Consider the following 14,452-nt stretch of genomic DNA (forward strand, 5'->3'; position numbering starts at 1 on the left):
CAAATCAAGTCTGTTTTCTTGTGCTCTGGGGGTTTTGACTGGCTCTCTGGGGTTCTGAAGAAGCTATAGGTGACATGGCTGTCTCAGACGGCTCCCTGAGTGCATGCTCATGATTATCACTGTGAAGGGAAGAAGGGAGTAAGAAGGCTTCCTGGTAGAGGGCAGACTGAGGTCTTCTGTTGGCACCTTCATCCCCCCCCCCCCCCCAAATCTGTAGCCTGTCCCCTTACCCAGTAGGCCACATGGAAGCATGATAGAGCAATACATAGTCGGGGGGTGGACAATTTATTAATCGGACCCAATGTGTTCCCAAAGTTAAGCCAAGTGCAGCCATTTGTTTGGTTGTAGATGTTTGTCCAGGTGGAAGCGCCCATCCCTTTTTTGCTGCCTTCTGTAGTGGAGTTTCAGAGGAACGCACATTGGTGGGGACAGACAGGAGAGATCAGTGATTGTTGCTGTGGGGACACGACTGGATTCTGTTGGGATCCTTTTGAGCAGCTGTTGTCAAAGCGAAATGCTATGCTACAAAATACTAATGTACTCAATAATTGTACGTGTATGTATATTCATGAATAAATTGGTTAAACGTGCCGTTGTGTTTTCATTTGTGTCAAGTTCGGTTTCACCCAAATATCAAATGAGGGAACTGTATTCAGAATAAGCAGTGCAAATAAAACCTTAAACTTGAAATGTTTTAAGCTTTCTGATTCATGGGGGTATACGGTGTGTATTGGCCATTTGGGTGTTGACACTCAAACGGGTCAAATGCTAACTCAGGTTAATCATGCAGTAATGGTGTGGACTTGTCATTTGACAAATGGCCTGCAACACTAGCATTTCAGCTGGGTATAGGCCTACAATCAAATTATTTCAAATTCAATAAGTTCAATAAAAGTCACTAGCCATCAAAAAAGGCCAACTTCCAAAGCAGCAGATAGGATTTGGGGAAACAGAAATGGGTGCCCACTCCATGTCCATAGTTGATCGTTAAAAGAGGATTACATTTCACAAAACCCCTGCCTCACTTTGGTATTATACTGCAGAACATTTTCTGTATGTTGTAGTCGGAGTTGAAATTGGCCTGGGACACCTTTAGAGATGGGCGACTGTGACATTGATAGGCCATTCCACACTGCAGGAGGGGCAGAGCTACTGCCTACGAGTTCTCTTTCCGCTGGATGTCACTTGGTGGGCGGTCCACAAGCAAGAGAGAGCCTCAGTCACACCGAGAATATCAGCCACTCTAGCGATAGGCTGCAGACGGATAAAGGCTAGGCTACCACTGAACATTGTGCAGAATAGGCATTAGGTTACAGTCTCAACTCCCGCTTAATGCAGTGACCACTTCATATTTCGATGCCTTTTAACTCTCCGGCAGAGAGGACGAAGAAACGTTTGCTATTCCTACGAAGAATTTGAGCGTTTAGTCATGATGTTGGAGAACGGCGGAAAGATACTGAAAGAGGGTCTTCTGGAGAAGCGGAGCGATGGTTTGCTGCAGCTGTGGAAGAAAAAGCATTGCGTCCTAACAGAGGATGGGGTTCTGCTTCTCCCGCCGAAGCAGCACGACCATCCGCATCATCAGCACCACGGCGGTGGAGATACCGGCAAAATCAAGGAGCTGCACTTTGCCAACATGAAAACAGTGGACTGCGTCGAAAGGAAAGGAAAATATATGTACTTCACAGTTGTCATGACGGAGGGCAAGGAGATAGATTTCAGGTGTCCACAGGACGAAGGCTGGAATGCCGAGATAACTTTGCAAATGGTGCAATACAAGAACAGGCAGGCGATACTGGCCGTGAAGTCGACGAGACAGAAACAGCAGCTGCTTGTAGTTCAGCTAACGGGACAGAAAATGGTTCGGAGCTCGCCAAACGTTGCGTGACCTGCGCCTTGGACATTCGACATTTGCGGTAAGACATATGAGAGGGGTCTTGGTGGCTTAATTACATGGCCTCTTTAGAGGTGGAAATCCTCCGCATGAAAATTGCTTGGATACACATTCTTCGGCATCGTTTGATATTTGACAAGGCTCAGGATACGAGATCACGTTACCCCGTAGCCGAACATGGATTTTACGCGCGAGGATGACTGCAGTGAGGCTTTGATGCATTTATGAACCGTGTATTGGTTTCATTGTTCTAGATCATAGTATGCTCACATTACAACATTTCACAATAAATTAGACGACACCTAGTAGGCAGCAGGTTAAATGACTTTACGCACAGGGTGTTCAAAGCACCAAATCTTGTGCGGCTTGTGCCTATTTTAGTCCACTGACCTTAGGCTACCTAATAACATAATTACCCCTAAATGCAAAAGAAGATAAGAAAATTGGCTTTGGGGCAGTTCCCTGATTTTCCTGAAAACGTTAAAGCCTATGTATTCTCTGTAGTCTGGTTTCAGGTGATAATGCAGAAGCCTAGGTTAAGGAAACTACTGACTTCACACCTCTTCGACCAACTCATTACTCTTTAAAGATGAGCGTACGCTGATTGCTAATTGTGTGTGAATTGCGTCTTTTGTTAGCACAATCATTTGTGTAAGGTGTCCTACTGAGCTGACCCAAATATATTGTACCCGCAGGTCAATTGGACATTCAGCTGAAAGATCAATCTAGACCCCGGAGCCAGCTGCATCTCCCCCGCTTCGCGAAGGAGCGCCACTTCCCAGGAAGCCCCTCATTCAATATTGGGTTCCAAAGACCAGCATCCGTCATTCAAAGTCTTATTGCCATTAGAGACTTAAGACAAAAAGACAAAAGAGGCCTATAGCATGGGAGAAACCAACGGTATTCCAATGTGCTATGTTGTGTCGTCTAACTCGTCTTATTTATTAGATGTATATATTTTTTTATCTGAATAATGTCTGTTGATGAATGTTCAGTATGGTTGTTACTGGAGTTGAAATTAGGGAATGTTCACACCGGGAGATGTGTCAATTTCAGTATAAGCATCAGTATTTTGTCATCTTGGTGGATGGTAGCTTTTGTTACATTTCTAGGAGAGGCCTATTGTATTGTCTTTTGAGTTAGATCAATTATTTTATAGTGAGTAACATGTACTGCTGTACAAAAAGAAAAAGAATTACCATGATGCACATGTTCACATTCTTTGATTGAACCAAAGACTAATTTCGTATCTATGTTTATTTTCCTTTGATATGTTTTGATGTAAAATCATCTTCCGCAGTTTGTCCAGCGATGAAGAATGATCTTCCTTTTTTCAGTTTTCTCTTGGTTTCTCTTGATGTGAGTTACATGGTATTATTGTCACATTAACCACTGTTAACTAAATCATAGATGATGGATAGAATGTGTTCACTCGTTAAATTTTTCTATGGATGTGTTTTTTGTTTTATTTGTTTTGTTGACGACTGTTCAAAAACATCTCAAGGTATCTATATTCTGAACGTGTGTTGTCATGGCATACAAAGTAGTAGCTGTGAGCCTTTTAAAACACAGTTTTGCTGTATTCAGTCTGGGTTTTATCTTCATGTGTGTGTGAGAGCTATTTTCATACCTCTGAAATATACATTCCATTTCAAAGTGAACTCCGCCTCTTGTGATTTCTCTCATTTGTGGACCCCAGTATCTGACAACCTGTGGGCAGATTAACCTGATTCAACCATTTCAGGAATCAATCAAACTAGCGGGGTGTGTGCAGGTCCTGTGTAACAAGCTGTCTGTCTCACCCCTCTCACAATTACTGTGATCTTCTCACCCTGTTTCCTGGTCTAAAAGTAGACCAGCAGTTCTGAAAATAACATGTCTGCTGTCAGTCCCTGGGACGCCTGTACACCTGACAGACGCCCACACACGCGTTTGTCCGTTTCTTCTCAATGAAGTTAAATGTCCGGGGGAGGGGGTGGGGGGGGGGTCATTCTCCACATATCCACACCCCAGGCCCTGTCAGAGTGTGCCCTGCCCAAAAAGAGAGGCAGTTTTCGAACGGCACCTCTCACTTATCTGTCCCCTCAGACCTGTTTGGTGCCAGGCCAGAGGTCCGGTGGGGACTGACAGCCCACCCCCACCACCGCCTCCCCTTTTTTGACCTCTTCCAGTTGTCCCAAACTGCGTTAGCCTGCTAGGCTACATCACCAGGGAGTTGACACCTGGAGCTCACCATTGATGAAGTCATGTTGACAGACTAGTGTGTGCCGATGGGCCTCTTGGACCCTCTTGGCCCTGGTTCTGGACCAACCAATCAGTGAGAAGAACTAGGATTTTGCAACGCACTCCTCTATCTCCATATTTCCCCTCCCCTTTCCGTCTCTCTTTTTCTGTATTTCTCTCTCTTCCTGGGTCAGATGAGACCATTACAAATGTTTTCTCACTCAATCTTCAATACTCACTGCGACCCCCCCTCCCCTCCCCCCCTCCTCTTCCCTCCCCCTTCTGCAGATTAATTGACTTCCTAAGGCTGGAATGGCGTTCACATGACCGGGCTCTGAGATAAGGCTTTATTGTGGAGGAGCTACAGATGTGTTCTCATGCGTCACACACCACTGTTGTGTTAACAGTACATTAAAACCAACGACACTGCAGAGAGTTTGTATGTGGTCCCATTGGACCGCAACCGATTTGTTCACATACAATAGACACATAACAGGTCAATGGCTGTCTAATGTTTGACTCGGTTTGTACGTGTACTGTTGTGTATGTTTATGAGAACGGAGCAGAAGAAGGACCACTTGAAGGACAGCATGATGGGACGTGAAGACAAGTTGTCATGACATTCCCACAGTCGGCTCTTCCCAAAATGACCTATGGCCCGCTGACACGGGCGAAGCGGCTCGTCCGTCTGGTGAATGGAACCCAGCTCGCTCTCACACACGTTGTTTTTCTCTTGGAAACACTGCGTAGGTGTACAATAGGGCCAGCTACTGAACATCAGCTGCATTCTCCCAGCCTGAGGGGAAGATAACACTCAAGGGCTTTGTTTCTTATCCGTCTTGTGTTCCTGTAGAGTCGGATACAGATGGGATGTAGGGGAGAAATCGTTGTGCTAGGTGAAAGTAAAAACAAACCTTTCTGACAGGTGTGCAACAAGGAACACGGGGGGGGGGGGTGAATAAACAGAACATGAAGTGGTTACTCTGCGTTTATTACACGGTCGTCTAGCCTTAATACAACATCATCATGTTATAACCCACCTGCAAGCTGTTGTGAGAGGGGGGAGGCAAGGAGAGGGCAGGGGGATGCAAAGAGAGACAATGAGAGGGACAGAGAGACAATGAGAGAGAAAGGGACAAAGTGAGAGAAAGAAAGCCAAATAAAGAGACAGTGCTGTTTCCTCCTGTGGTGTTTCAGTGTGTGGGACGTACAGTGGCCTTGAAAGACTATTCCATCTGGACCACTGGTCTGAACTCTCTAAAAAAAGGCCATGTTGTTTGTCAGGTTGTCTGTTAAGGCTACTGGCCTTGCCAGGGTGGTTATGCTTGGGTCATGAAAATAATTGTTACACTATACTTACACCTAGTCTGTGACCTATGTTTCTATGACTGATTATATAAAGAGTTATATGAGTCCTTGCATGATCCACACAGAATTAACACTCAGTACTGTAATGTTGGAAGCAATATTTTACAAAGGATGTAAGCAGGGAAAGTTTAAAAAAAAACTTGTTAAAACACTTCAACACTTCCCTTCCCCCACCTCATAAAGATTGTTATTTCAGGAATGGAGGCTGAACAGAGAGTTCTTTTAGCTCAGGGTTTTAGCTGACTAGATTTGCTTCACCACTCCTGTATGTACCTCCCAGTCCTGCTCTCCTGTCCCAACCCCTCCAGTCCCCAGCCTCTAGCTCTCCAACATCCTAGCCCCCAGCCCCTCCAGTCCCCAGCCTCTAGCTTTCCAGTATCCCAGCCCCCGGGCCCTGCTCTCTAGTCTCCTAAGCTCCTAGCCTTCAGCTCTCCTAACCTTCAAGTTTCCTGCTTCCAGCACCTCAGGCTCCAGACACGAGGCCCTCCAGCCTCTCCACCCACCAGACCCCAGCCCTCAACCTCCAGTCCCCCCTCAGTCTCCAGTCCCCCCAGCCCTCAGCTTCCAGCACCACCCTCCCCCAGCCCTCAGCCTCCAGCCCCCAACCCCTTTTGCACCTGTTCCCCGTCAGACCACCCAGGAGAAGCAGAACCACACAGGTCAATTAGCTCAGCTGTTGCCTCCAGTCAAGGATTAGGACAGGAAATGTCACCTTTCCTAAACGATGCTTTGATAACTCCATAGAACTGAAGGCTATGAAACACAAACAAAGCTCTGCCAGGAGAACAATATGTGACTGGATATTTGACCACATGTCAGTCATTAACTTCATATTATCGTTTTATTATTTACTTGTCAAATAAAGTCACAGTGCTACATTGACTATGCTTTTTGGTCCTTAATTACTTGAACAATACTGCAGTTATCAATAAATTTATTTTGTACAGAATGGTGTCATGGTGTTTGCATGAACAGAGAAACCATATTAGGAGAAAAAAACATGAACTACAGGTCCTGCATATAAATTATGTTTTTTTGAGCACCAGGCTGTTATGGGAGTGTACAGCCGCCAAGCTCAGGTAGGGAAAAATAGAAAATGAATTTGCTCCTTAGATTTCCATTGTTGTCAGCAGTTAGTATAAAGCTGAGTCAGCAAACCCAGGGACAAAATAGAGGTGTCTGAGGATATACTGTACTTGTCCTTTCTCCTTCAGCTAGAGGTGCCTTGGTCCTATATCTTTTGTGTGCAAAAGCAAGCAAACAGTCACATACAGACATACCAACACACATATACACACACCTGCACACACACAGGGACGCAAACATTTCCACACGCACAAACATTCTGTTTTACACACATACACACACACATGCAGACACACACACACACACACGAACACCCCCCCCCCCCCCCCCCACACACACACACACACAGTCACAGAGTAGGTGTTTGTGTTCGACCTCAGATTCCAGCAGTTGGACCAGGCTGGCTCAGCCACAGTGCCAAAGTAAACTCCACCTCCTCCAGACTGCCCCAAGGTCAATGATATGAGAGCTGCACCTGGGAGTTAAGCCCTGATCTGTCCCTGCAACCACTCACTTCCTGTTTTGCCACAGATAACAGAGTCGTTACACCAGGAAGAGGGTCGCTCCTATTTCTGTTCAGCTCAAGTAAATGAGGATTTGAAGACAAGTTGTGATATGGTAGGCTGTGTTGAATGACTCATGGAATACCTTTGGGTCAGTGTCGGAATACATTCAAAGCTGTTCTATACAAAACAGATATTGAAAATATAAATGGTTGTAAAGGTTGTTTCTTCTGGAAAATTATTTGGACTACTGAAACAAGAGAGAAAAGCTTCATTCCTGGAGCAGCTGACATTTGAGAAGTAATGAGAGGCAGAAGTCTAAACCCAGGAGGGTCACGCTGTAATCAAACGCACCCATTCCAAATTATCCTCTGGCATTCAAACCGTTTCAACTCCAATAAACCTCAAAACATGCTAAATTTGAGTTATAAACGCAGATGTGAAATCATGTGATTAAACGAACTCATGTGGTGAAACTCCCCACCCCCCAAACACACCAACTGAGAGTAATGAATAGCAATGTGTCGTTCTAGCATGCACATGGAGGTTGTGCACTTCGTGTGAAACGTAGTGGGAGTGAAAGCAGGAATTGCGCATGCATGGGTAAATTAGTTATTTCACAGCTGCACTCAAAGAATCACATGTACAGTAGACCTATGCCTAGTAACTTTCCCCACACACATAATATCTTCAGGCTATTAAAGCAGCTCAGTCACATAAAAAATGTGTTTGCAACACATCGCCTGCTGTAGGCCATGCCTGATGTAAGTGCCGTTAAACTCATTTGTTAACTCGTTTGTTTGGACAAATCACTGTGATTGTGAATTTAGTCAAAACGAGTTCATCAGAAAAATGAAGTGGACATAACACCATCTGTAGAAGGGAAAAACGTTTCTAGCTCTTGTGTCAATATATAAAGGTTGCCCTTGAAAGTTAACAAAAGACCCCATTGCGTTCTGAGGCAGCGATACCGGCCAAGCGCTGCTAATCTGCCAGCTCTACATTATCACCTCCCCATTGCGATTGTCGGAGATAATCATCATTAGACGTTAGAGCCACAAGCCAAGAATTTGAATGAACGACCATCTTGACTAGGCACCACGGAGAACGTAACAGTAGTTTAACCGCCGTTTGTCATCATGTGCGGGTATAGTAGTAGGCTACAATAGCTTTTCTACTGGGAAACGCCAAACTGGACCCTCCCTACTATTGACTTGTCTATAGGCAGCTAAGAGTAAACATTGGCGCAGAATAGAGCCTCTGGCAAGGCTTTCTTCTCTTCTCTCAATGCAAACTCTTTTTTGTCTTTCTTCCTTATTGGAAACAATGACAAACTGTAGTCTATGATTACTCGCCGCACCTTTGGCTGTATGCGGGTGACTCATTTCCCTGCCCTAAAGAGAAAGCTTCCGCTGATTGCAAAGCTGGAGGAGAGGTTCTTCGGTATTTAGCGGAATCAATTTAAAATAATAAGAAACACTGGATCGTGTAGTATTTATCTTCTTTTTTTCGTCATCTGATAAGAGCTCATTAGGGAACAATGAGGGCTTGTCATAGTGAGACAGGCGTTGAAGGCTATCAAGAGCCTAAGCTGTGCTTGCCATACCATCTGATAGGGTGTTAGGTTGATAGGAGAGCCTTGGTGGAAGGCTGATGAGTGAGTGTGTGCACGCTCGTGGAAGCCTCCTCATCAAAGGGAGAAGATTTGCCTGGCCTGTACCAGCACTGGCAGGCTAGACCCCGGAGGGATTGAGGGGCATTGTGTGGATAATGAGGGGTTCACTGCCTGGCTCAGGCCACCACTGAACCTCACCACAAGGAGCAGCTGGACAAGCCTTATAGGACCCACATCCAGGACACCATTAGCATGGGGGCTGACCTAGCATGGTCACCTCTCCCCTAGCACGGTCACCTCTCCCCTCCCCTCTCCTCTTCTCTCTACCTTTCCCCCTCCCTTACCCTCTCTCACTTTCAGTGTTGGGTAAAGGACAATGATCTCATTCGCACCACCTTGGCAAAATGTTTGTATCATTTCAGAGTGCCGATGGGTGCCCATGTGATACTCCAGCCCACTGGCTGGGGAGAGAGGGAGGCAGGAAGGGAAGGAGGGTTGTGTGGGAGGGAGGGAGGGAGGAAGGAAGGGAAGGAGGGTTGTGTGGGAGGGAGGGAATGATGGTTGTGTGGGAGGGAGGGAGGGAGGGAGGGCGGGTGGGTGGGAAATTAAAAAGATAAGAAAGAGCAACTGAAGGGTGGACCTGTGGGAGGACAGAGAGAGATAGAGAGAGAAAAGCGTGTGAGAAAGAGAGGGATGTTTAGTGGCAGAGCAAGGAGAGTGAGGGAGCAGATAAAAGATACATAGAACGGATACTCTCACCTTCCAATGTCACCCTGTCTCTAGCTGAGAGGATGGAGCCTCACTGTTCCCCCCCCCTCTCCCTCATCCTCTCTATCCTCCTTTCTCCCCCCCTCCTCTCTCTCTCTTTCTCGGGCCTGCTCCCTTCCCCCTCTTTGGCAGACTGACCAGGGTGCACGTCCACATCACCACCCTCCTCACGCTTGCCTCGCTCGCCCCCGCTCGCCTCTCACCAACTGCTGCCGTGGCTGCTCAAGCAGAGCAGAGAAGATTTGTGAGCAGGGCGAGCGACAGTCCAGAGGGCTGTTGAAGGGCCAGACCAAACCAGTTCATCACAGATAGCTCTCTCCTTCTCTCTCTCTCTCTCTCTCTCTCTCTCTCTCTCTCTCTCTCTCTCTCTCTCTCTCTCTCTCTCTCTCTCTCTCTCTCTCTCTCTCTCTCTCTCTCTCTCTCTCTCTCTCTCTCTCTCTCTCTCTCTCTCTCTCTCTCTCTCTCTCTCTCTCTCTCTCTCTCTCTCTCTCCCTTTCTGTAACTATCTATCTATTTATCAATTTATCTATCATCAGCTCCTCTCTGTGCTCTGCCCAGCCCCCTGTCTGCAGAGTAGACCCATACATCCTCTTGCTTTGAGGTTATGTGAAGTGAGATACCCACATAGAAACAGGGACAAGCTATCTATTATTGATGAACAAGTCCCCAGGTGGTTCCTAACTTCTGAAGACGTCCTGAATAGATTTGTGTATTCATATTATGAATTCATAGGTTAGAAGGAGCTTCAGGTTAAAATGGGTGCTTTTCTATTTCTTTCTGTCTTCATGTGTCTTGACCTGTTTGGTTAAACTGTGATCTGACTGTGCATATAGTGTGAAAATTCAACAATGGAAATGGTTGCTTAAATATCCATTCTTACACTAATCCTAACCATAGGGGCGTGCCATTTTGGTAATTGTATGTCATTATCACACTGGCACCATTGGCACAACATTGACACCCAAAACTCTCTCCTAAGAAACCAAGAGTCAAAGCATTACTCATTGTTGAATAAATATATAGAGTTGGCTAAATATACCCAAACCTAAGAAGAGAACGTATTGCATTGGTTTTACACTAGTTTGTACTCTGAATACCTTTACACAAAACTGTAAAGTCAAACATTCAGAAAATCCTCCACCACCTGTCTGTTTTGGCAGCAACCTCTGTCTCTCTCCTTCTCGCTCTCTCATTCACTCTCTAACCGCCCTCTCTCTCTCTCTCTCTCTCTCTCTCTCTCTCTCTCTCTCTCTCTCTCTCTCTCTCTCTCTCTCTCTCGCTCTCTCTCTCTCTCTCTCTCTCTCTCTCTCTCTCTCTCTCTCTCTCTCTCTCTCTCTCTCTCTCTCTCTCATTCACAGCTCCAGACCAACTATTGTTGTTAGTGTTTGCCCTCAATCTCTCTTCGCTCGATCCGTTCCCCCTTGCTTTTCCATGGCCGGTGGTTTCTATGGAAACAAAAAGAAAGAAGATGGGCTTGGATGTGACAGAGCGCTGTCAAGCAGCACGGTGGTGGCTCGGGTTCTCCTGGAGCGACTGGATACCCACGGGCAGGAGGAGAAGAACAGAGGGCAGAAAAGGAAGGGATTGAGAGAGAGAATGTGTCATACACAGAGAGAGAGAATGAGAGAGGGTGGGAGAGAGAGAGAGAGATAGAGGGAGGAAGGGAGAGAACAAGGGAGACAGAGAGAGAGAGAAACACAGAGAGAGAAACAGAGAATGTTAGAGAAAGAGAGAGATACTGTGGTTTAAGGCAATATAATAACTTTAGGGCCGTGAGCTCCATATTTATGAACACTTTACTGTGAGGGCTTTTAACAAGCCCCTAGCGCATGTATATAGCCTACAGTATCCCTGATTTCAGAACATGGAGCTCTAATATTTCTCATTTATGTTGTCTGTTTTATTTGTTACACAAGTCTATGTTTATGATTACTTTTTAATTCCTCAGATCTGAAGATGAGATGTACTGGTAATATTTGGCACTTGGGTTTGAAGGACTATAAGGGTATTGGATTCTCATGTTCCTCTATCTCCCCACCTCTCTCCCTACCCTTCAAGCTACAGTCAGGTGACCTGCACATGCTCTCTACGGGGTCATTCAGCAGTGTGCACTCTGACAGAATACCAGACAGACCCCTGAGGACACACACACGCACACACACACACACCCTCCCCCCAGCTTCCCCCTTCCCTTGGACTCCCCCCCCCCCCAAGTGCTTTTACATGTTCAGGAAGTGAGGGCTACATGTGAGGCTCTCTGATCAGGGGGCAGCTGTCTGGGGCGGGCGCCTGACAGCCTGTGCAATTAGATCAGAAGCACAGAAAAAGCACCGGCCGCCACATCTATAAGATCCACTTCCTACCCGGCTGACAGGGATAATTAGGAGGTTAAGTCGTTAATCTTAACATTCTCCTCAGCTCCAGTCATGAGCTGGGTAAACATTGGGAACTATACAGCATAGGCAGGTGGTGCAGGAAAGACCTGCGTGTGTGTGAATATGTGTGTGTGTGTGTTTGAGATGCAGCTGTCAGGGCGCTCTCATGCTAACCGGTTTTGAGGATGATGGTTGATCTTTGACCCGTAGATCATAGAGGTTAACACACACACGCACACACACACACACACACACACTCATGCACACGCACACACACACACACACACACACAGAGAGCACACATCTTTTCTGCTTTGATGATGTAACCTTGGGGTGGGCAGCAGCAGGGCTGCACTGGAAGGCTACCACAGTTTGATATCAGTCACGAGTGCAGCTTGATTAATCATAGATAGAACAGTTGCATCCTCAAGGCTACAGAAGCTCTTTGTTCTCTGGTGAAAGACCCTTTTATCTCTCATTGGGGATCCTAGATCATGTATCATTCAGGAACTGTAAGTGAATTAGTCTTTGTGAAACATGGCAGAGTTTCTCCAAACCATACTGTAACTTAATTTTCCTTTTACTAATTCAATACAGGAAACGAGAAGCTAAAAATAATATGATGCCCTTGTGTGTTTGAACTTCTCTATTTTGTGGAAATCTGTTACTAAAGATTGGCTGCAATCAGGTCTGGACTGGGACTCATAAATGGCCCAGGACTATGAAACGCAGACCGGCCCATGACTGTGTGTTATTATAATATATATATATTTTATGCCGCGGACGTTTGACTGGACGTTCAGGGAAATCTCCCGACTCTCCCAACGGCCAATCCGAACTTGGCTGCAATCTATTCAACGGGTGTTGGAAGCATCCTGTTAGTTTGGAACTCATGTCACAGAATGTGGTGCAGTAGAATGGAAAAGCTTGTTACAGTACTGTATGTATGTGGATATGTGGGTGTGTGTGTGTGGATGTATGGGTGTGTGCGTGTGTGAGCGAGTGTGCATTTGTGAGGTGTGTAGTTATGGGGGTGAGACAGAAAGTAAACACCGGAGCGACACTGTCAGGCTTGTTACCTGGGAGGGTGGCAGGTGGTGTTAAAAGGTGCGGTGCTTCCAGGGCTTGGCCCACACTCACTAACACACTGCGGAGTCTACACTGTATGTATTTATAGATGTGTGTACATGTCTTTACCTGCTTCTCTCTGTGAGTGTGTGTGTTTGTATGTCTCTGTCTGGGTGTGTAAGTGTTTCTTGTGTTCCTTGTGTGTGTACAGACATTTGTATTTGTTTGCTTCTCTGTAAACTCAGCCTCAAAATATTTCAATGTTTCTTTGCGGGTGTCAGGATCGCCTGCAGCAGAGGAGACCAGATACTTCTCTTCTCACCTCCCCTACTGACAAGCTGAGGGTAGATGCTTCTCCACTCTCCTCCTTTACGAACAAGCAAAGGTGACCACAGTAATGATCTCAGAGGACGTGGTAGAAAGGATGCCTGCCTTGGATGAAGAGGCTGTCAGTCTAGCACCTGCTCCTCCCAGGTCTGTGTTCAGCTCTATATAAATAGCTTCATACTTTCAGAGTCCTTCAGATCCATTACTCAGTGGCGGACATGAAAAGAGACGTCGCTTCTGTCTCTCTTTTATCTCCCAACATAGGAACCTGATAGAACACCTTCCAAACTTAGTTTGAGTATAACAAAAAGACATGTGTCCATGTGTCCAGTCTAGGAATTCATGATCTGGAATACATACATGTTTCTGCAGACACGTTTCACAGATAAAAAGGTGCTCGTTGGGCAGAGGTACAGAGTTTGCTTGGCTGTGTCATGTTCCAGCCCTGCATGATCTCATAGAAGGAGGCAACTTCACATGCTGACAGCTACTGTCACCCAGACTCACTTAACATCAGCGCCTGCAGACGGCTTCACAGATCCACAGAATCAGGAGCATCACAGCCCTCACAGTCCGGCTGAACAGAAGGACTGTGTCTGCCTCACCTGTACTGTTTCTCTGTGTGTGTGTGTGTCTGTGTGTGTCTGTGCGTGTGTGTTTGTGTAGGTACAGGATGTAGGTGTGTGTGTGTGTGTGCGGCACCCATCAAACGACCTGTCTTCTTTGTTATCAGCTTCGAGACCTGCTTTTATTGTTATGAAGGCGTGCCTCTTCCTAATGAGACATTCCTGAGACACGGAGGAATGGTGACTTCTTGGCGTTCAGGAAGTACTTGATCTTCATCTTGAGTAGTCATCCCTTTATTATAAAGGTGGTTTGCCGGCCATAAAGATCATTCACTCCTTATCAGAGACACAGAGAGAGACCGACAGAGAGAGACGACAAAGTCTCCACAGTGACGTGAGGGATATATGAGACCGGCTGGAGTGATGTCTGCAGTTTCAGATTCCTAGGAAGTGAGCAACACAGCAGGTTTGGGATTTATTACTGTGGAAGACAATTATCAGGCTATCAAGTTTGCCTGGAGGGACGATGTGTTGATGTTATGGAGTCATAAGTCCTGGAGGTAGAACGTGACTCTGCGGGGGTTGGTCGGAGGAGTGTGTGGGAGAGAGGAGATGACAGGAATGGTGGCACACTGAAAGGAAGGCCACACTTGATTCTG

The 14,452-nt window shown here is 46.2% G+C and overlaps 1 protein-coding gene across 1 annotated transcript; it reads left to right on the forward strand.

Moving 5' to 3' along the window:
• Positions 1 to 1,286: 1,286 nt before the first annotated feature.
• Positions 1,287 to 3,545, forward strand: phlda1 (pleckstrin homology-like domain, family A, member 1). The gene is made up of 2 exons (XM_067254633.1): positions 1,287 to 1,916; positions 2,590 to 3,545. Exon 1 carries the CDS (start codon positions 1,430 to 1,432, stop codon positions 1,886 to 1,888), a length of 459 nt encoding a protein of 152 aa, XP_067110734.1. The 5' UTR covers positions 1,287 to 1,429; the 3' UTR covers positions 1,889 to 1,916; positions 2,590 to 3,545.
• Positions 3,546 to 14,452: the final 10,907 nt, after the last annotated feature.

This window comes from Osmerus mordax, chromosome 17 (genome assembly GCF_038355195.1).
Source record: "Osmerus mordax isolate fOsmMor3 chromosome 17, fOsmMor3.pri, whole genome shotgun sequence".
In the NCBI taxonomy this organism is placed as follows: Eukaryota; Metazoa; Chordata; class Actinopteri; order Osmeriformes; family Osmeridae; genus Osmerus; species Osmerus mordax.

Coding starts and splice junctions, on each gene's coding strand:
- phlda1 (XM_067254633.1), top strand. CDS start 1,430: ATGATGTTGGAGAACGGCGGAAAGATACTGAAAGAGGGTCTTCTGGAG.